At 48.0% G+C, this 23147-nt stretch overlaps 1 protein-coding gene across 5 annotated transcripts in view; it reads left to right on the top strand.

Moving 5' to 3' along the window:
• Positions 1–23147, top strand: part of PHTF1 (putative homeodomain transcription factor 1) — a 59241-nt gene that overhangs the window by 25664 nt on the left and 10430 nt on the right. For all 5 annotated transcript variants that reach the window (XM_075615298.1, XM_075615297.1, XM_075615299.1 and 2 more), the window contains 8 exons: positions 6335–6491; positions 9462–9563; positions 11321–11462; positions 12665–12832; positions 14729–14815; positions 16473–16694; positions 17608–17741; positions 21376–21643. In XM_075615298.1, the coding sequence (XP_075471413.1) occupies positions 6335–6491; positions 9462–9563; positions 11321–11462; positions 12665–12832; positions 14729–14815; positions 16473–16694; positions 17608–17741; positions 21376–21643 (1280 nt within the window). The remainder of the gene's footprint in view (positions 1–6334; positions 6492–9461; positions 9564–11320; positions 11463–12664; positions 12833–14728; positions 14816–16472; positions 16695–17607; positions 17742–21375; positions 21644–23147) is intronic.

Raw genomic sequence — 23147 nt, 5'->3', positions numbered from 1 at the left:
GCAGAGAGAGGCAGGGAGAGAGAGCGAGGCAGGGAGAGAGAGCGAGGCAGGGAGAGAGAGCGAGGCAGGGAGAGAGAGCGAGGCAGGGAGAGAGAGCGAGGCAGGGAGAGAGAGAGAGGCAGGGAGAGAGAGCGAGGCAGGGAGAGAGAGCGAGGCAGGGAGAGAGAGCGAGGCAGGGAGAGAGAGCGAGGCAGGGAGAGAGGCAGAGAGAGGCAGGGAGAGAGAGCGAGGCAGGGAGAGAGAGCGAGGCAGGGAGAGAGAGCGAGGCAGAGAGAGGCAGGGAGAGAGAGCGAGGCAGAGAGAGGCAGGGAGAGAGAGCGAGGCAGGGAGAGAGAGCGAGGCAGGGAGAGAGAGCGAGGCAGGGAGAGAGAGAGAGGCAGGGAGAGAGAGCGAGGCAGGGAGAGAGAGAGAGGCAGAGAGAGGCAGGGAGAGAGAGCGAGGCAGGGAGAGAGAGCGAGGCAGGGAGAGAGAGCGAGGCAGGGAGAGAGAGCGAGGCAGAGAGAGGCAGGGAGAGAGAGCGAGGCAGAGAGAGGCAGGGAGAGAGAGCGAGGCAGGGAGAGAGAGCGAGGCAGGGAGAGAGAGCGAGGCAGGGAGAGAGAGAGAGGCAGGGAGAGAGAGCGAGGCAGGGAGAGAGAGAGAGGCAGAGAGAGGCAGGGAGAGAGAGCGAGGCAGAGAGAGGCAGGGAGAGAGAGCGAGGCAGGGAGAGAGAGCGAGGCAGGGAGAGAGAGCGAGGCAGGGAGAGAGAGCGAGGCAGGGAGAGAGAGCGAGGCAGGGAGAGAGAGCGAGGCAGGGAGAGAGAGAGAGGCAGAGAGAGGCAGGGAGAGAGAGCGAGGCAGAGAGAGGCAGGGAGAGAGAGCGAGGCAGGGAGAGAGAGCGAGGCAGGGAGAGAGAGCGAGGCAGGGAGAGAGAGAGAGGCAGGGAGAGAGAGAGAGGCAGGGAGAGAGAGAGAGGCAGAGAGAGGCAGGGAGAGAGAGCGAGGCAGAGAGAGGCAGGGAGAGAGAGCGAGGCAGGGAGAGAGGCAGAGAGAGGCAGGGAGAGAGAGCGAGGCAGGGAGAGAGAGCGAGGCAGGGAGAGAGGCAGAGAGAGGCAGGGAGAGAGAGCGAGGCAGGGAGAGAGAGCGAGGCAGGGAGAGAGGCAGAGAGAGGCAGGGAGAGAGAGCGAGGCAGGGAGAGAGAGCGAGGCAGGGAGAGAGAGCGAGGCAGGGAGAGAGAGCGAGGCAGGGAGAGAGAGCGAGGCAGGGAGAGAGGCAGAGAGAGGCAGGGAGAGAGGCAGAGAGAGGCAGGGAGAGAGGCAGAGCGAGGCAGGGAGAGAGAGCGAGGCAGGGAGAGAGAGCGAGGCAGGGAGAGAGAGCGAGGCAGGGAGAGAGGCAGAGAGAGGCAGGGAGAGAGAGCGAGGCAGGGAGAGAGAGCGAGGCAGAGAGAGGCAGGGAGAGAGAGCGAGGCAGGGAGAGAGAGCGAGGCAGGGAGAGAGGCAGAGAGAGGCAGGGAGAGAGAGCGAGGCAGGGAGAGAGAGCGAGGCAGGGAGAGAGAGCGAGGCAGGGAGAGAGGCAGAGAGAGGCAGGGAGAGAGCGCGAGGCAGGGAGAGAGAGCGAGGCAGAGAGAGGCAGGGAGAGAGAGCGAGGCAGGGAGAGAGAGCGAGGCAGGGAGAGAGGCAGAGAGAGGCAGGGAGAGAGAGCGAGGCAGGGAGAGAGAGCGAGGCAGGGAGAGAGGCAGAGAGAGGCAGGGAGAGAGAGCGAGGCAGGGAGAGAGAGCGAGGCAGGGAGAGAGAGCGAGGCAGGGAGAGAGGCAGAGAGAGGCAGGGAGAGAGAGCGAGGCAGGGAGAGAGAGCGAGGCAGGGAGAGAGAGCGAGGCAGGGAGAGAGGCAGAGAGAGGCAGGGAGAGAAAGCGAGGCAGGGAGAGAGAGCGAGGCAGAGAGAGGCAGGGAGAGAGAGCGAGGCAGGGAGAGAGAGCGAGGCAGGGAGAGAGGCAGAGAGAGGCAGGGAGAGAGAGCGAGGCAGGGAGAGAGAGCGAGGCAGGGAGAGAGAGCGAGGCAGGGAGAGAGGCAGAGAGAGGCAGGGAGAGAGAGCGAGGCAGGGAGAGAGAGCGAGGCAGAGAGAGGCAGGGAGAGAGAGCGAGGCAGGGAGAGAGAGCGAGGCAGGGAGAGAGGCAGAGAGAGGCAGGGAGAGAGAGCGAGGCAGGGAGAGAGAGCGAGGCAGGGAGAGAGGCAGAGAGAGGCAGGGAGAGAGAGCGAGGCAGGGAGAGAGAGCGAGGCAGGGAGAGAGGCAGAGAGAGGCAGGGAGAGAGAGCGAGGCAGGGAGAGAGAGCGAGGCAGGGAGAGAGAGCGAGGCAGGGAGAGAGGCAGAGAGAGGCAGGGAGAGAGAGCGAGGCAGGGAGAGAGAGCGAGGCAGAGAGAGGCAGGGAGAGAGAGCGAGGCAGGGAGAGAGAGCGAGGCAGGGAGAGAGGCAGAGAGAGGCAGGGAGAGAGAGCGAGGCAGGGAGAGAGAGCGAGGCAGGGAGAGAGAGCGAGGCAGGGAGAGAGGCAGAGAGAGGCAGGGAGAGAGAGCGAGGCAGGGAGAGAGAGCGAGGCAGAGAGAGGCAGGGAGAGAGAGCGAGGCAGGGAGAGAGAGCGAGGCAGGGAGAGAGGCAGAGAGAGGCAGGGAGAGAGAGCGAGGCAGGGAGAGAGAGCGAGGCAGGGAGAGAGGCAGAGAGAGGCAGGGAGAGAGAGCGAGGCAGGGAGAGAGAGCGAGGCAGGGAGAGAGGCAGAGAGAGGCAGGGAGAGAGAGCGAGGCAGGGAGAGAGAGCGAGGCAGGGAGAGAGAGCGAGGCAGGGAGAGAGGCAGAGAGAGGCAGGGAGAGAGAGCGAGGCAGGGAGAGAGAGCGAGGCAGAGAGAGGCAGGGAGAGAGAGCGAGGCAGGGAGAGAGAGCGAGGCAGGGAGAGAGGCAGAGAGAGGCAGGGAGAGAGAGCGAGGCAGGGAGAGAGAGCGAGGCAGGGAGAGAGGCAGAGAGAGGCAGGGAGAGAGAGCGAGGCAGGGAGAGAGAGCGAGGCAGGGAGAGAGGCAGGGAGAGAGAGCGAGGCAGGGAGAGAGAGCGAGGCAGAGAGAGGCAGGGAGAGAGAGCGAGGCAGGGAGAGAGAGCGAGGCAGGGAGAGAGGCAGAGAGAGGCAGGGAGAGAGAGCAAGGCAGGGAGAGAGGCAGAGAGAGGCAGGGAGAGAGAGCAAGGCAGGGAGAGAGAGCGAGGCAGGGAGAGAGGCAGAGAGAGGCAGGGAGAGAGAGCGAGGCAGGGAGAGAGAGCGAGGCAGGGAGAGAGAGCGAGGCAGGGAGAGAGGCAGAGAGAGGCAGGGAGAGAGAGCGAGGCAGGGAGAGAGAGCGAGGCAGGGAGAGAGGCAGAGAGAGGCAGAGAGAGAGAGCGAGGCAGGGAGAGAGAGCGAGGCAGGGAGAGAGGCAGAGAGAGGCAGGGAGAGAGAGCGAGGCAGGGAGAGAGAGCGAGGCAGGGAGAGAGGCAGAGAGAGGCAGGGAGAGAGAGCGAGGCAGGGAGAGAGAGCGAGGCAGGGAGAGAGGCAGAGAGAGGCAGGGAGAGAGAGCGAGGCAGGGAGAGAGAGCGAGGCAGGGAGAGAGGCAGAGAGAGGCAGGGAGAGAGAGCGAGGCAGGGAGAGAGAGCGAGGCAGGGAGAGACAGAGAGGCAGAGAGAGGCAGGCAGAGGCAGAGACACAGAGAGAGGCACAGCGTGGGGCGAGGCACAGAGAGAGAGAGAGAGAGAGAGAGAGATAGCCACAGCATGGGGAGAGACTCAGAGAGAGGCACAGGCACAGCATGTGGAGAGGGGAACAGCGTGGGGGGGGGAGAGAGACAAAGAATGGGGGAGAGAGAGAGACACAGAATGGGATGGGGGAGAGAGAGACACACATAATGGGATGGGGGAGAGAGAGAGACACACAGAGAATGGAGGGGAGAGAGAGACACAGAATGGGATGGGGGAGAGAGAGACACAGAATGGGATGGGGGAGAGAGAGACACACAGAATGGGATGGGGGAGAGAGAGAGACACACAGAGAATGGAGGGGAGAGAGAGACACAGAATGGGATGGGGGAGAGAGAGACACAGAATGGGATGGGGGAGAGAGAGACACACAGAATGGGATGGGGGAGAGAGAGAGACACACAGAATGGGATGGGGGAGAGAGAGACACACAGAATGGGATGGGGGAGAGAGAGAGACACACAGAATGGGATGGGGGAGAGACAGAGACAGACAGAGAATGGAGGGGAGAGAGAGACGAGAATAGGGGGTGGGGGGAGAGAGACAGAGAATGGGGGGGAGAGCATGGAGGGTATGGAGAGAGAGAATGGAGGAGAGAGAGAAGGGGGGGAGAGAGAGCCGAGAATGGAGGGGGGGGGGAGAGAGACAGAGAATGGGGGGGAGAGAGACAGAAAATGGAGGAGAGAATAGGAGAGGGAGGGGAGGGGAGAGGAGAGGGAGGGGAGAGGAGAGGGAGGGAGAGAGAGAATGGGAGGAGAGAATGGGGGGGGGGGGAGAATTGGGGGGAGAGAGGGAGAGAATGGGGGGGAGAGAGGGAGAGAATGAGGGAGAATGAGAGAGAGAGAGAATGGGGAGGGAGAGAGAGAATGGGGGGAGGGAGAGAATGGGGGAGAGAGAATTGGGGGGAGAGAGAATTGGAGGGGGAGAGAGAGGGAGAGAATAAGGGAGAAAGAGAGAGAGAATGAGAGAGAGAGAGAATGGGGGAGGGAGAGAGAGAGAGAGAATGGGGGGGGAGAGAGAGAGATAATGGGGGGAGAGAGAGAGAATGGGGGAGAGAGACAGGGAAGGGTGGAATGAGAATGTAGGGGTGGGGGGGGAGTACGAGAATAGAGGGATATGGGAAGAGGGAGAGAGAAAGGGGTGTGTGAGAGAAGGGGGGACAGAGCGGGGCAGAGAGACATAAAGGAGAAGGGGCGCAGTTGGTGATATCATTTGTTTTATAAAAATTTTTTTTAATGTGTCCCGGTTTTTAATTTTTGTAAATCTGGTCACCCTACGCCTGACGTCACGGCGCTCGAACGCCAGCGTGCTCGCTCTCACCCTGGACGAGGCCTAAGGGAGACCAAGAGACATGAACCCCTCGCCAGTGTGAGGAGGAACCCCCGAAACAAAAGGATCTCTGCTCGGCCACAAATATAGAGAAGAAAAGGGGTGGTGTGATCAGTAGGGCGACCATATTTGTCCCAGCAAAAACCGTAACAAATCTTGCGCATGCGAATGGCGAACGTCGACTGCGCAACGATGACTTGCCGACCGCTCCAGCGCATGCGCGGCCAGTACAGAGAAAAACCGGGGCAGGTGCCAGAAAAGTTGGGACTATCGGCGAAAAACCGGGACGTCTGGTCACCCAGCGATAGGGGGTACGTTATGTGAGAAAAAGGTCCCCCTCTCCGCCCCGGGGGCGGGCGGCCTACCTGTGTTAGGCCTACCTACGTTTGTGTTATGTAGGGTAACCACGCGACCCGTTTTGTGAGTCCCGGCAGTTAAAAATGCCCCGGTTTGGAGCGGGGGGCTGCAGTGTGCAATGTATGTCTCAACTGGAGGGGGGAGGTGGGGAGAGAGAGAAAGGGACTGGGGGGAGAGAGAGAAAGAGACTGGGGGAGGGAAATAGAGAAAGAGACTTGGGGGGGGGGGGGGGTGAGAGATTGCAGGGGGAGAGACTGGGAGAGAGAGAATGAATACAGCATAAATGGGGATGCTATTAGACAATTATCATTATAATATTTACTTTTAAGCGATGTCATTTGCTTTATAAACACTTTTTTTTTATTGTGTCCCGGTTTTAACTCTGTAAGATCTGGTCACCCTATGACAGGCGCATGCGTGAGCTGCTTTTTGCCTATTGGGCGATATGTCCTTACTCGCGAGTGTCCTTAAAGCGAATGTCCTTAAAGCGGGGTATGCCTGTATAACGTTAGAATTTTCTGTTGGGGAAACAACTCCAGGGAACGAGCAGCCAGGATCCGGTGTGAACAGGGTTTTTTTTAACCCCTTGGCTGTCTGAGGTTCAGCAACACAATATATCAGGAGTTTCAACTCCAGCCCTCTAGAACCCCCAACAGCTCAGGTTTTCTGGATTTCCCTGCTTCAGCAACGGTGGCTCAACCAGTTCCTGCTTTAGCAAGCACAGGTGGCTCCTATGCTGAAGCAGGGATATCCTTAGAACCAGACCTGCTGGGGGGACCTTGACGACTGAAGTTCAAAACCCCAGCAATATATTATTTCTATGGTCTATATTTTATACTTCCCAGAGTATTTGTGTGTTCCCGTCTTTCTTTTTTAAAAACCTATTTATTTACAATTTTTAAATTTTTTTATATAGTGACCGCGATTGTGCTGTCTTTCATGGTGCCGGTAGCAAATGTGAGCGAGCAGGTTGGACCAATGTGCCTTATGCTGCTTCTAGGAACCATTCACTGTCAGATTGTATCCACGCAAAGCAGCAGAATGTCAGGGACCAATGGAGGCAAGAGGCGGAGGTAAGGGACAAGACAGGGATTTACCCCATTCCTGGCCAGATGAGTCCAGCAATACATTGTATTGGCTTTAAAGGGCCTCATTGTGAACGGGAATCCACCCCCACGCCTGCAGACTCCTCCGAATCATACCTGGGCCAAGGAAGTGGCCTATTTGTTAATGTGAGAGAAAAATTAGTATGAAGTCAGGTGAATAAGGAAGACCATTTGTAGCAATAAATAACAGTGCCAGCTGTATTCTCTAGGACTATGCAAAAATATTGTTACTAAAAATCCAATTTAATATACTTTCCCCTTTTTTTCTCTTCCCCTCTCTCTGTCCTCTCTGCACCGCTCTCTCCTACGCTCACCATGTCCTTCCTACTCTCTCTCCCCCTATTCTCTTTCTCCCCCTCTGCCTCCCCCCCATTCTCTTCCCCCCTCTCCTCCCCATTCTCTACCTCCATTCTCTTCCCCTCTCTCTGTCCTCTCTGCACCTCTCTCTTCTACGCTCACCATGTCCTTCCTACTCTCTCTCCCCCTATTCTCTTTCTCCCACTCTGCCTCCCCCCCATTCTCTTCCCCCCTCTCCTCCCCATTCTCTACCTCCATTCTCTTCCCCTCTCTCTGTCCTCTCTGCACCTCTCTCTTCTACGCTCACCATGTCCTTCCTACTCTCTCTCCCCCTATTCTCTTTCTCCCCCTCTGCCTCCCCCCCATTCTCTTCCCCCCTCTCCTCCCCATTCTCTACCTCCATTCTCTCCCCCCCCATTCAATCTCCCTCCCCCCCCCATTCTTTCCCTCCCCACCCCCATCCCACTATTCTCTCTCTCTTTCCCCATTTACCTCTCTCTCCAGCTGAATTTTCAATCTCGTCAGCCTCTGGGGTAGGTGAACTTTTTTTGACAGATGTCAGCTTCTATTTCGCACTTTATTAAAAACCTTGTGCATAGTTAATTTGGTGACATTTGCATGTCGCACAGATTTTCAAACACAACCAAATCATTACTGTACCTAACTAAGTAACACATTTTGCTCGGTTGTGACTGAAGTACAGTAATAAATACAGCAGCATGGTAACTTCTAGAGCGATATTACTATGTATGTACCACTCAAAAAGTTCATATCTCACTTTGATGGATAAACCCTTACGTGAGGAAAAGTCCTTCGGGAATTCCGATCTGTCTAGGATAGAACAACATGCAGATAGAATAAGAGGAAGCTTAAATTCCAGCCCGATGATATCACTGCCCTCACTGGGGGAGAAAGCCAATAATCAGCAAGGATACGACTAGCAGGGGATTCTGGGAGAAGAAACTAAAATAGTTTCTGGTGGCACTTATAACTGACAGCACTTATGTGTTCTGCCCAAAGTTTTTTTTTTTTTTTTGTGGGATGACACTTTAACCTTTTAGTAAAAATAAATATTTATATTATTATTTTAAACGCCAAGCAGCAATCCTCTTCAGTAGTCTATATAAGTTTAACTCCTACAGCTCAACCCCCTTATAACGCTGTACTTGGGGTCCAAAGAATCACATCGCGCTATAAGCGGATCGCGTTAGAAATAATGCACAATTGTATGCATTGTACCATAAAGTATTTAAGATACCAATAATCGTGTTGTAAAGTATTCATAATTACGAAAATTGGGAGCCACGCTTGCATCGCGTTATAAGCGGATTCGCGCTGTAACGGATCGCGTTATAACGGGGTTGAGCTGTATAATGTTACTACTATCTTGACACATGAGCACGTCCTACTCTTTTTTCAGTTTTAAAAATCATGGTTTTCTCCCATCGAGAGCTCGAATGTGGGTTTTGTGAGAAACATGTTATTTGAAGCTAACACAAGGCATTGCTAATTTAACCTAACGTTAACCCTGTGTTAATGACATATGCAACGGCCGCTGTGTTTGCATGTAATTACCTTTGTGGATATGCGTTCAACTCAGGGAAAATAATACCCATTACTAATTTAGGTAACCTAACGCTGTTTGGAATAATTTAATAGAGCTTAGTGCATCGGGGCCTTAATATTTCTAATGCTTACACTCCTGAAGATGCATCAGATTTTAAAATGAAAAACCGTGTTGGAAAGGGCAATAAGGGATCTAATTGAGTAAGAGCAAATAGAATTGGAATGAGAAATGCTGTTCAGTGCTAACGCTGGTGACATGTTTAAAGGGTTACACATCTTGGCGATTGGCGCATTTTGTTCCAAAATATTTTTTATGGTTTAAGAGTTGGTTTATAGGCATAGTGGTGAGTGCTGTGACGTGGGAGGGTCTGATTTCCTCTGGCTGCTGTCTTTTGTCTGTCACTGCGTGTTCAATAAGAGTTTGCACAGACAGTGCCCCCTCTCTGCTGCTTCCCTTATCTTTATTGGCTCTCTGATAAGGACAGGATGGAATAGGGGGTAAAGAAAACACTTGATGGACAAACACTCCCCCGATCAGAAGCTTATAAGAAGTTCATTTTGTAATTAATAAAAAGAAAGAAAGCAGCAAATTCTTTGCAATTAGCATGGTTAGATTTGGTGACGGAAATCAGTCAGTATGAGTGAATTTAGTATGTATCCCAACGTATGGTACCAAAAGTTTCATATCATGCTAATGATCCCAGTACTAAGCATAGTGTCACAGAGCATAAAGGATAATATAATGCAAATCATGAAAACTGACTTATAGATGCAGCATAACAGATACAGTGCAGAGAAATTCGTATACAATGGGGAGAAGTTATCAGATAAAAGTAAACACTGAGAGAAAAGAAAGTCTGCCCTGAAGAGCTTACAATCTAAGTGATATTTAGGGAGAACATACAGACGCAGTAGGTGTATATGTAAGGGCGTTGATTAACCCCTTCAGTGGTGAAGGGACCAGCCAGGGTTATGGGGGGGGGGGGAGGGGGAGGGGAAAGACATGTCACTGCTTTTAATTGTTCATATACTGTAGAAAAACACTCGTAATGCTTTATTTCTGCTTGTGCGCAGAAAGTTACGGAAATCGGTGAGCAGCGACGAGCGAAGGGACTACAGCAAAAGCTCCAAGCCGTCGGCTTCCTGTAACTTACTCCGATCATTCTTCTGCAGAAGGTGCGAGGCTTTTCTCATTCTCAGTGTGCAGACCCTGTGTATCAGTGACTGGCAACATGGTATTTACTTCAAGGGCTGCATGTGTGGCTGGTGAGAGGCGCGCGTGCCGCCGGCTGCAGCGGGGACCTAGCCTTAGCATACAATGCTTTCACTGCAGCCAGGGATTCTGGGTAATGACATGCAAATGAGCACACAGTGTCAACTTTTACTTCATGTCCATTTTAACATGGACCCCCTATAAGCATATGCCTGCCTTATTACACAGCTTTTCAGCACAGCCTGGGTTAAAGAAGTGCACAGCCAGTAAGATGCAAAAGGTGACACTGTGCGCTCATTTGTTTGTCATTACCCAGAATCCCTGGCTGCAGTGGAAGCACTGTATGCTAAGGCTGAGTGACCGCGGCTGCGTGCGGACGCGGTGTGCGCGGCACACAAAGTACAGGCCACATGGGGCAGGTCCCAGTAGACGTGTGTGCGATTGCGCACAAAGCACGATGGCGCGACCGCTGGAAGGGAAGACAATAATTTTGTCTTCCCGTGCGGCGACGCGATCACATGATTGGCGGGCAACCACTGGAAGAGCAGCTAGGAAGCCCGTCATGCACGCGCCCTCCTCCCCGTCATGGCTGCACCCCCCACCACACATCCCATCGCTACCCCTAGACCCAGATCGCGGCGTTTACCTGTGCACGCGTCGCCCGGCGCTCTGACGCGGGTACAACCGTGCCCACTGGGGACTCAGCCTCAGACATGATGGGGAAAGCAGGGCCGCAGGCCTGTCTGACACGCCACTGTGCTTACAAGTGACATTTTTATTTACTGTATGCTGGAGGTTTCTGTAACTTTTTTTAACCCTCCATAACTTATTTAATATTTTGTAAACATCACTTTGTACAAATATAGCTATCATGTGCATATCATGGTCAGTTAACGCCTTGGCTGCCAGCCGGGTTATGCGGTGCTTATTACTTTTTTGTATTTTCTTTCTTTGTTTCGTAATGTAGCATTTCTAAACATTCATACACATGAGGACTGCAATCGTGCAAACGTTGCCTCTGTTTGGATCGTATTCACGTAAAAGCAAAACGCTGCCGTACACGTGACTTTTAATGTGGATGCAATGCAATGAAACTTATTTGCGAATAGGAGCATTAAAAATGGAGGCACTATGAGAGATCTGTTTAAAGCAAAGTAAAGATGCCGTTTTCTTCCTATCTTGACAGTGATCTCCATGGGGCTCTTTAAAGCAGATTACCAATCTTCTTTTTATTTTGTATTCTCTCTTTTTTTATTTTAAAAGGCCCAAACACTGCAGCAGAGTGTCCTGCTGTTTCTTATCGCTTTCTCCACCCGATCAGCGAGCTGTTTTCCCTGCAGACTTCCAAGAGACTTATCAGAGGAGCTGTCAGCCTGAGATTCTCAGATAATAGTCTATCAAACATAATTATGTCACTAATTGCTTGAGATTATGTCACTAATTGAATGCCATGCCTACGTTCATAAAACACAACCTATAACGTAAACTGATGGGGAGGGGCCTCCCCCTCCATTTAGGTCACGGGATCATGATCTGCAGTAGTAAAGGACATGAGCATGACAGCTTAAAAGGGTTAGCAGCCACTTTCATCTGGGTTTCGTTTAAAAATCAGTGGACAGGTTAAAAACTAGGGAGGTCAAAATATTCTAAGAATTAAACCGATTTCTTTAGGACCGCACTCAGTTTACCTCGCAATTTCTGTTCTATCTGCTTCTTTCAGGGTACAAAAGGACGGTCTTCCAAAACAAGAGCGTGGGAAGGACAGTGACCCGCGCCGTGCAGATACTGCAAGGAGAGAGAGAGGTTCTTGCAAACCCGGATCCCCCAGTTCAACGCATATAAGTGATGGCAAAATGATGGAGGTATGGCTGCTGAGGGCTTAGAAATCTGTCTGTGTTTAACATATTTCCCAATCTGCCCACTTTGAGAAGAGGTTTCCATGTATACTTGTGCGTGCTATGCACACTGACACACAAGGGGCTTACACATGCATACAGGCAAACGCACAGGTAAGACCCCATCTTTTATTCTGAGCAAGCCTCAGAGGAGCTGCATGGCAATCCTAGAACAGCAGTGAGGCACTACAGGGGTTAGCACCAACTTCATGTTGCCATGAAGGAGACCACCAGCAATAAGGCAACACATTGTCTGATTCCTCTGGCAGGGAAGGGGAGAACTTCCCAAGAGGAGTATGGGGGGTTGAAGAACATCCAAACCCTATGGACCTGAGGGACCCTGTGGTGTTATAGCCTGGACAAGGGAAAAATATCCCCTTCAAAAATAAACCTACAAACAATGCGGGACTCTGGTTTGACAGTCTGGCTTCCCACTTGTTATCTCTCTTACCTTTTTCTGGCATTTTACTTTTACATTATTTAAACCGGGGGAACCCCTTCCCCCACCCAATTCCAGAGCTATTTCTGTTTAAACTTCGGCTATCCAAGAATAGAAAAAAATGGCAGACAGGAAGCTGCCCAGCTGCCATCTTGGAAAAGGGCAAGTCCTTAAAAAGTATTACATTTGTTACAAGGTTGGTGGGGGCGAGGGGGTGTCTTTTGGTGTAGATTCCTAAATACAGGCTACTGTACATCCCCATATTAACATTATGAATATTAAAAAAGAGGAGAATAGGAAGTCTCCATGTTGCTACTTTGGTGATATAATTTATATTACAGGAAGTTATAGTTACAGGTATCACAGACATCAATGTAACTTCTCAAAACCTTCAGCTCTCCTCAGACTGAAATTAAAACTTTAGATTAAAATGTATTACACTCTTCTCAATAATCCACTCCTTAAACAGCAGCACAGGAGGTAATCATTGGACAGCAGGGAGATGCAGAACACATGGCAGCACTAAGAGGGAACCATGACACCTACTACTTGGAAGGGTATAGCCTAGTTATTTTATTGATATTTAGACCTTTTTTATATATTAAACACACACCGGTATTACGAACCATTTTATTTAAATATCTTGGGGTGCCGCTGGACTTTAGGATACAAAAGGGTGTCTCATGGGGGGGGTTGATGCCTAAGCATTTCTTGGTGATATCATTGCAAGACTGGATCAAAACGGGCAGGTAACGGGATGTCAGATGACTTGACAAGCGAGGAGGACATAGAAGCAAAGAATGAAATGCTAACCCTGCGGAGAAGCATAGAGGGAGCGTCCAGTGATAACATCCTCATCAACCGGGCCCGGCATTCATCTGTTATTAAGAACAAGCTGGTAGGTTCAGTGTTTTTCAACCAGGGCTCCTACCCTTGGGTTCCCTGGGCACCCCTAAAGGGTTCCCCGCAAATTTCTGGTTAATTGTAAATTGTATCAAATACAGAAGAATTTACAATGCATCTGATCACAGAGTTGCTATTAGAGATGGTTGGGGGTTCCTCAGAAATTCACTTAGGTTTCCATAACCCAGCGGTGCGCAAAGTGGGGGGCTTTTTCTGGGGGGGGAGCAGTGTTGCATGGGCCCTGCGCTCTTCCCCCAAGGCATTTAAATTAAATGCCGGGGGATCGTGTGAGCCCCCTGCAACTTTAAACTTACCTTGTCTCTGCTGGCGTCAGGACTCGTGCCCATGGCAACGCTGCGTCAAATGATGTTGCGGGTCATGTGACGTCACATGACCCTGCGGCATCTTTTGACGCTGCGCGAGGTAAGGGGGGGGGGGGGAGCACCACCGGAGGTGAAGAGGCAGAGGGGGCGCAGAAAAAAAAGTTTGCGTGCCTCTGCCTTAACAAAAAAAAAGGTTGGAAACCACTGGGTTAGTTGCTTTCTTTTTTGCTAAGCTAGTAAAAATAGCCTGTTTAGGCCCATATTTACTAAGCAGTCATCTGCCACGAGACACCTTCCAGCGCTGGAAGATACCTTAGGGTATCCTCAAGGATCTCTAACAGTGCAGGTTTTAAGTATACCCCTGTCTGAGCACAGGTGGTTCAGTCAAAATAATTGGGCCATCTGTACTAATGAGAGGATAGCAATAAACCTGCACGGTTAGCTGCCCTTGAGGACAGGAGTTGGTAACCTCTGCCTTACAGGCAAAGCTGTCTGAATCCGATCCGTGGGCTTTCCCGAACTTTTCAGACCAAATCCGATCTACACGCTATAATCCGGAGTCGGATTTCAGCAACTTTAGCCTTTAATATCCCCCCGTGGGCCTCCGATTCTCAGATTTGAAAGAATCCGATGTTGGTTTAGGAAATATATTTGTATGTTCTTTTTTCACATAGGATAGAAGTAGGGGTTCTCCCGAACTGAACACAATTACTTTAAACTCCGGGGACCCCTTGCTTCCGAAGATACAGACCACATATGGGGTCATGTGATGGCAGCGTTTCAGAGCTCCGGTGCCCTGCGGGACAATTGGGAACTGTGACATCATCAGGTTCAGCTTCTTATTGGCCCTCGTGACGCAAGAGCTTTTAACTTTGCTGAGATAACGACACCCCCTTGGGGGGTCTGTATCTTGGGAAGCAGGGGGTCCCCGGAGCTGAAATTAATGGGGTTTATTACAGCTCTGAAGACCCACCGGCTTGGATCCGGTGTAAAAAATAAAAATACATGTAAAAAAAAAAAAAAAAACAGTACTTGGATTGCTCCTTTAAAGTTACTCTTACTTATTTGTTGTTTTTTTCCCCTGGGAAAAGCAGATTTAAGTTTATCAGCTACTAATGTGTATCTGACTAATGATGGCTTCATAATTATTTTGTATTGCTGGCTTCAAGGACTTATCACCAAATGACAATAGATCAATGTTGTAAAAACTTTGCATACCTTTTGTTAAACAGAAAAATATATTTATTTTAAAATACTTGGTTTTTTTTTTAAAGCAGGCTCCTCTTGACCTATTAAACATGTCACTGTCCTTATCTCACTTGGGTGGTAGGAGGGACTGTCCCTTTAACAGAGTTAATGTTTGGGTAAGAAAACCAGAAGCAACACAATATAAATATATAATTTTTTTTTTTTTTTAGAACATAAATATTGGAGAAATCGTTCTAAAGGGAGAGCTTTACCCCCATAACAGGTTTATTATTTCTTGAAATCAGCCACTGTACCACTCGTTATTTGACCTCTAAAGCCAGATGTTCTCTTATTATGGGTTCCATGTCTGTTGGCTACAGGTGAAGCTCAGAAGAGTAAAGAACAGACCACCCTCTCGGGAGTCCGACAGCCCGCAGGATACAGAAGAAGAATCTCTCTTCAGCCAGGTACATTAACTTGTCCGAGAAATCGCTATGACCACAGTCACGCCCCACATGGGGACTAAAAGCATTGGACATGGGATCCAAGTATCTAACACCGGCAAATAGCTACGACATTGAGAGGGAGAATGTATTCCAAAAATGTTGATCTATGAATAAAGTCCCATTTTTGTATAACGTCCAATGAGTACCTTCCAACTATCTAGCATCTGCTTCTAATGTGACCACTTTATATATCATCATCTTCAGCTTTTGTAGATCTATACTTCCTCCCGAGCCTGGCCCTACTGCCCCCTTGTACATTATTGTTGGTTGCACTATCGTACACCCCATCACAAGCACACTGCCTGGGTGTCACATTTGATTCTTCCCTCACATTCTCCGCTCGCATTCAAAATGTGGCTAAAACCTGTCGTTTTTTTCCTCCGCAATATTGCAAAGATACGCCCTTACCTCTGTCGCTCTACTGCACTAACGCAGAGCCTCATTTTCTCCCGTCTCGACTATTGTAACCTCTTGCTTTCCCGCCTTCCTGCCTCTCACCCGTCTCCCCTTCAATCGATCCTAAACGCTGCTGCCAGAATCACTTTACTCTCTCCTAAATCTGTCTCAGCGTTTCTCCATCTGAAATCCCTCTCCTGGCTTCCGATCAAATCCCGTATTACACAGAAAATTCTCCTCGTCACATTTCAGGCTATACTGTACACTCTTTTGCCCCTCCTTCCATCTCAGGCCTAATTTCTCTCTATACACCACCCCAACTCTTGCGTTCTGCTCTAGGATGTCTGCTCTCTATCCCTTTCATATCTAAAGCCCTCTCCCGCGTTAAGACCTTTCTCACTCACAGTCCCACACCTCTGCCCTTCCCCTCAATATCACACAGCTACAGTATATGGGTAGACCTGTGGCTGATACTATACACCTCATACATCGGCGTGGGTCCTGGCAGGTGCACTTACCAGAATACCTACCTACTGTCTCTGTGCGTTCTTCTTACTCACCACTTAGATTGTAAGATCTGGGGCGGGACTCCTCTTCCTAATGTTACTTTTATGTCTGAAGCGCTTATTCCCATTATGTGTTATATTATTATGTCACGAGTATTACTGCTGTGACGCGCTGTGTACAGTGGCGATATATATAAAGATATACAGTGGTGTGAAAAAGAAAGTACACCCTCATTTAATTCTATGGTTTTACATATCAGGTCTTAATAACAATCATCTGTTCCTAAGCAGGTCTTAAAATCATTTAAATACAACCTCAGATGAACAACACACGACATATTACACCGTCTCATGATTTCTTTAACAAAAATAAAGCCAAAATGGAGAAGCTATTAAATATAATTACGTTTTCACACTATATAGCATGCACGTTTTTCTTTGTGTATATATATATATATATATTTTTTTTAAATGTATTTTATGTGCATATATGATACAGATATAACTTGTACGACACACGTGCTATTAATACTCTAACTAATTCCCAGTATAATAATGTACCAGTCCTGGTTTTGTTTTCCCATTTTCTGGCATGTTGGGCACTTTGTCAGAGTGCGAACCTGAGGAAATTCCTCCTGGATTGTTACCTGGTGAGCCTATAGCCAGCTGTCTGACATTGTAACCAATCTGATTCTTCCTCACCTTGCTGTTGAGAGGGCTCCAGATCTGGGGTCAGCTGCAGCTCCCGCAGTTACAGCGTCTCTCGCCAGGACTCGGAGAGTACTCGGCAGGGGTCAGAGACAGAGGACATGCTGTTGGACGACCTGCTGCATGGCCCTGAGTGCCGGTCATCTTGTGAGAGTGACAGCGAGGAAGCCCTCACCCCGAGCTACCTGGGGGAGAGCAGGAAGGACGCAACCAAAGACGTCTTTCAGCAGGTGAGTAGATCCCGGGCTGGCGCCTCTCTTCATGGACTAAGCACATTCATTGGAGGGTTATCACAAAGTAATGCATAATGTTCCTGTATTGGCTGCCGACTCTCAATCCAGTGCTGGCTGTATATGCTTCTGAAATCCACAATCCTCCTTACCCAATTTATATAGATATCTTTGTGTGTGTGTGTGTGTGTGTGTGTGTGTCTATATACCAACTTAGCACCTTTGCTCCTTAGCATATGAGACCCAGCCCCTCTCCCTTGGCTAGCCACCATTTGCTAAACTGCCTGGACTTTACACTAGGATGGGGGTACTTGAGGATATAATATATATATATATATGGTCAGAGATATTTTTTACTCACCATAACTTAACTCAGTATGGTAAACCCCATCCTTTAGCTTCTTTGCATACCCAGTTAACCAACCCCACACTGATGAGACCCATTAAGGTCGAAACAGCTGTCTGTGGGTGGGTTTTCTGGGTATGCACCTTAACCCTGGCTGTGCTCAAAGCTGTGACCATGCAGCAAGCTTAAGCCTATAGGGAACCATATTAAAAATGGTTTTTGAAGCAAAAAGTGGCACTGTGTGCTCATTTGCATGTCATTTCCCAGAATCCCTTGCTGCAGTGGAAGTGCTGTATGCTGAGTGATAGTGGTGAAAGGCGGGGTTGCAGACCTGCCTAAGACATGCAGATGAGCATACAGTTGTATTTACATTTGCATATATATGTATATATACACGCACACACACGTTTGTATAGAATACTTATTTATATGTTTAGAGAGAATGATCTATATCTATCTATATAGAAATAAATATAAAATCTGTATATATTTATATCTAGCTACATTAAATGTCAGTTTGCTGTGAGTGGCGATGTTTGTTTAACACCCTGTATTCTTGTTTTTCAGAACCATCTGTATTGGCTGCAGAGCAGCAGCCCCACATCGGAGCGAGTGAGCGCTATAATCTGGGAGGGGGACGAGTGTAAGAAGGCGGATATGTCGGTGCTGGATATCAGTGGGATCATCATGAAACAGGTGAGGTTTTTTTTTATGAAAGATAACCCATTCAGGTATACAAGGATCAAAATTGGGTATTAAAGCGCTAACAATACTAAGTGAGATCCTCAAAATTAATAAAATACAAATATCGTGAACATATAATCAATTATGAATGTGAAAACACAACAAAAGCGCTGAAAAAGTCATGAAGAAATAGATAGCAGGGGGTGCTGCCTGTGCAAACTCTGGTTGAACACACAGTGATATCGTCAAATATGAGGAACCAGAGGAAATCAAACCTCTTCTAAGTCTCAGCTCATTGTGTTTACAAATGAACTTTATCTAATTATTATATTTGTAGATGTCAAATTTAAAAAAAAAAAATCACTCACCCCAAAGTACCCCCTAAACACATCACTGCCATTGATTGATTTTGGTTTTAGATGGGACTGCACCTTTAACTTGTAAAATGAGATGCTTTGTAATACATTGCAGATATATATATATATAATCCCACTACCTTAATTTCAATGTTGACCTTCAAAAAGGCATTTCTGACATTATACACTGATTTGTACAGCACAGCATAGTATGCCGAGTAAAGGTTAACAGCAGTAATTATCACATTTATTAAAGTTATGACTTCCCGAATCCCCAGATATAACATTCCAATTCCTGTTGGTGCCATTAAGACGTGTTTTAATGAATTTACCCATCGTGTTGAATATTTCTATTAGCCAACTATATACGTGTATAGATTTTTATATATATATATATATATATATATGCAATGCATTACAGAGCCACATACACATATATATACACAGCAGCAATATATATTTATGATTATCAACTTCAGCCCTTGTTGATCAACTGCTGCATGAAGCCTCCTCCAGGTACTGCAGTTGCAGCCTCTCTTCTCCATGTAGCTCCAACATATTTTCTGATTTCATCCTCCCTGCGTACATTTGGTTGTGATCTTGGACTTTTCATTTCCCTTGGAATCCAGTTAAGTACAGCTGAACCCCGTTATAACGCGTAGTATCTTAGTATCTGAGCCCTATTCCTAATAACCTCTCATATAATTTATAAATTATTTTATAATATGTATAAAATAATAATTTATAAACTATACAATATCATACAGGAAACGAGCCCAGGACCTTTCATTTGCTAGACCAATTCTCTACCTGCTACGCCACAGGGATTGTGTGATGTCACAGGCTCCAATTCTGTGGTGTAGCAGGTAAGGAATTGGTACTAGCATATGAAAGATCCTGTTTTTGATTCCTGCATGTGTATACATTAAACTAAAATAATTATTAAAATGTATAATTTATCAAATAATATTTAATTTATTTTATAATTTATAAATTATTATATAAAATAATTTATAAATGAGACAGTAATCGAACCCAGGCCCTTTCATATGCTATTACCAGTTCTCCAAGCCACAGGGTTTGTGTGATGTCACAGACTCTAAAAGCAAATGTAACATATAGTACACAGTGCAGTCCAGTGATCTGTGCTGTAGACCTGTGCTGTAGATGTTAAGTATATTTATAGGGTCTGTTTTAACACACCAATCCTGTGGCGTAGCAGGTAAGGAATTGGTCTAGCATATGAAAGGTCCCAAGTTAGATTACTGCATGTGTATTATATAAACTGTATTCATGTTCAACTCCCACATTGTGTAGGGGTGTGTGTATGTGTCCATTAGCAATAAAGCATTGAATGTTTAAAAAAAAATGGAGATGTTTTTAAATCGGGAGCCACGCTCAGACCGCGTTATAAGTGGATCTGCGTTGTAGCGGATCGCGCTATAATGGAGTTGAGCTGTACCATCTTTGTCCAACAATGCTCCTTTCTTTTTGCGATATGGCCGGTACACTGCCATTTTCATTTCTTCACCCTTGTGATGATGTCACAGACGTTTATTTGGTTTCAAATTCATTCATTGTTTTTCCTGTCTCTTTGGGTAATACCCATCATACATCTCTCCATCTATACTTCTTTGAGTTGTCTTAAGCTTCTGAATGATCTTTGCATTTAGGGTCCAAGTTTCACATCCATACATGAGCACAGGCAGGATCCACTGGTCCAACACTTTCCTCTCTAGCTACAGTGGAAGTTTCCCTTGAAATATTATTGTGTTTATTGCCAATTCGCTCCATCCCATCTTCATTCTCCTATTGATTTAATTGAAAAGGTTCCCATCCATTGTTACATTCCGGCCTAGCTAGAAATAGTCTTCAACTTCTTCTAGTTCTATGGCATTTATTTCGATGTTTGCAGACTTTTTTGTTGAACATTGCTGAGATTCATATGGAGGTTCACTTTCTTAGTTGCTTCAGCGAGTTCTCCGATTTGTTGCTGGACGTCTTATGTGACTTAAGTATTCACCGTTGATTTGAATTCCTTTTTCTTCTCAATCTAATGTCTTGAACAATTCTTCAAGTGTTGCTGTGAAAATGTGACAAATAGGCAGAACAACAGATGCAGGAGCCGAAGGAGTTCACACGTGGCCGGCCAAAGGCAAGGTCCCACCCGCTCTAAGATATACACAAGGGGCAAGGACAGATGTAAAAGGGACGAATCCTCTGATACATCTGAGGAATGGGATCTGAGAATAGATACAGGAATGAAGGGAGGGTGCTGGAGTGAGGAAGGGTATAACAACGGGAAGAATCCAGCAGAGAGGGTCCAGCAAAAGGGAAAGGTACAGAAACAACAGAGTGTCCAGGTAAGGAGCGAGTGTCCAGGTAAGGAAGGTATCAGGCAAAGCAAGATTATCCAACAGGACAAGCAGGATAACCTAGTTGCACATGCAAGGAAGAGAAGTAACTTCTACCTTATATAGGGCACAACCAGGTACTAACCCTGGGAAACATTAGCTGGAGTAACCAGGCGAGTTCCCCACCGTGGGCACAGTCGGGATATGACAGAAAAACTGTGGTGACATGGTGTCCCAATACCGCACTCCCGTGCTGATCCTTATCTTGTTTATATCTAATAGTTAATGTGGTATTCTCCTAAATGTTCTTTATACAACCAATACGCCTCTTTAACACTACTGTACACTTAGAGACGTTGAGGTGGACAGAATCAAATGATTTTTCATAATCTAAGAATTCCATATTCAACTCTTGTTCTTGCACCTTGGAATGGCTTTATTTCTTGTTGTCTCAATAATCGCTTTGTCTAATCAGATATTTCCTGTTTTCGTGCGATTCCTCCTGTTTTTTCTTTTTTGCTCTCTCTGAACAGAGAGATTTTCTATCAAATGTTTAATACATAAAATATACTTTAAAACTTTGGGCAGCTTGTCTCTGGTTACTATATATCGTGGATCCAAGGTTCTTATAGTACTGTCTTAGAACCTCAGCCCTCCCTGATTGAAGTCTGCTTTTTCATCAGCAGAATGTCTCAGACCACATTAGTTTCAATATTACAAATCTATTTTTAAGGGCACCAAGTGCAAATTTAGTTTATTATTTTGTGTGTGTGTGTGTGTGTGTGTGTGTGTGTGTGTGTGTGTGTGTGTGTATATATATATATATATATAAAATTAAATATCAGGTTGAAGAATGAAGTGTTACGTGTTTATTTGTAATTAATACTCCGTCCCACTGTACAGGGTTCTCACAGCGGTGATTTTATATATGTGCAGGTGAGCTCCTACGAGCACGGTGTGGGATACCAGATGCTGGGAAACCTCGTAACTTTGGGCCTGGCTGCTTTCCCGTTCTTGTCCAATCTCTTCCGTCAACGGGATGTGGAGCAGATGCTCTCAGTGACTGGCGAGGAGCTCCTGACGGCCTTCTGTGGGGGGCCCCCAACCGCTCTCCTCTTCACACTCGCCACTATTAATCTAGTGCTGCGGGTCTGCCTCACATGGGTGTTTTTCTTCATGATGTGTGTGGCTGAAAGAACCTACAAACAGGTGGGTTTATCATGAGGAACTTACAGACCTAATGTGGTTACATAGGAACTTAGACATAATGTGGTGAACCTATGAACAGGCGCGTTTATCATACACAACAGCGGACATAATGGGGTCTAGCAGGAACCTACAGAACAATCAGACAGGAGCCTATATACACAATAAGGTCATGCAGGAACCCTATAAACTGATATGCTTGTACTAGGGAAGCTACAGACAAAATGGGATTACAGTACACAGAAAGCCACAAAAAGTGGGTTTATAATGTATATATATATATACCTGTATTAGTGTATTTGTATGTTATATAGTGTGCGTGTGTGTATTTGTATGTAATATAGATTGTGTGTGCATGAGCTATAGGTGTATTTGTACGTGATGTGTGTATACAGTGTGTGTGTGTGTATATATATATATATATATATATTTGTATGTGATGTGTGTATACAGTGTGTGTGTGTGTGTATATATATATATATTTGTATGTGATGTGTGTATTTGTATGATTATATATATATATATATATATATATATATATATATATAATGTGTGCGTGTGCAATTGTATGTAGGTCTATTTATATATTATATATATAAATATATATACAAAACAAGAATGTTCAGGGCACTCAAATTGGTAAAAATAGGTCAAGTCACTTCTCTTACCTTGGCAGTCGGGGTGCTGGCAGTCGGGGTGCTGGCAGTCGGGGTGCTGGCAGTCGGGGTGCTGGCAGTCGGGGTGCTGGCAGTCGGGGTGCTGGCAGTCGGGGTGCTGGCAGTCGGGGTGCTGGCAGTCGGGGTGCTGGCAGTCGGGGTGCTGGCAGTCGGGGTGCTGGCAGTCGGGGTGCTGGCAGTCGGGGTGCTGGCAGTCGGGGTGCTGGCAGTCGGGGTGCTGGCAGTCGGGGTGCTGGCAGTCGGGGTGCTGGCAGTCGGGGTGCTGGCAGTCGGGGTGCTGGCAGTCGGGGTGCTGGCAGTCGGGGTGCTGGCAGTCGGGGTGCTGGCAGTCGGGGTGCTGGCAGTCGGGGTGCTGGCAGTCGGGGTGCTGGCAGTCGGGGTGCTGGCAGTCGGGGTGCTGGCAGTCGGGGTGCTGGCAGTCGGGGTGCTGGCAGTCGGGGTGCTGGCAGTCGGGGTGCTGGCAGTCGGGGTGCTGGCAGTCGGGGTGCTGGCAGTCGGGGTGCTGGCAGTGCAGCCAGGATCAGCCAGCAACAAAAATAGATAAAACAATCCAACAGATTCGCAGAACTCACTGGTTAGTATCAGAAGTAGAACACTTTCATTTGTATCACAAGCATTGGGGGTACAAACAGGACAGGACGGAGCGACGTTTCGGGCCTCCCGGTCCTTTATCAAGCCCCTACACCAGTGCACATCACACGGGGTAAACATATAGTGAACTAATCAGTCTATATTGGCGCCAAGCCCCTGCTAATTAAAATCTCTACGGTAGCCCAGAGCAGTCAGTCCTTGGCTAGTACACATACAGAAACGCCCATCTCCTGCTGTGC

Source organism: Ascaphus truei, chromosome 9 (genome assembly GCF_040206685.1).
Source record: "Ascaphus truei isolate aAscTru1 chromosome 9, aAscTru1.hap1, whole genome shotgun sequence".
Taxonomy (NCBI): Eukaryota; Metazoa; Chordata; class Amphibia; order Anura; family Ascaphidae; genus Ascaphus; species Ascaphus truei.
Note: the sequence above shows the minus strand (reverse complement) of the source record. Positions and strands in the feature narration are given on the sequence as shown.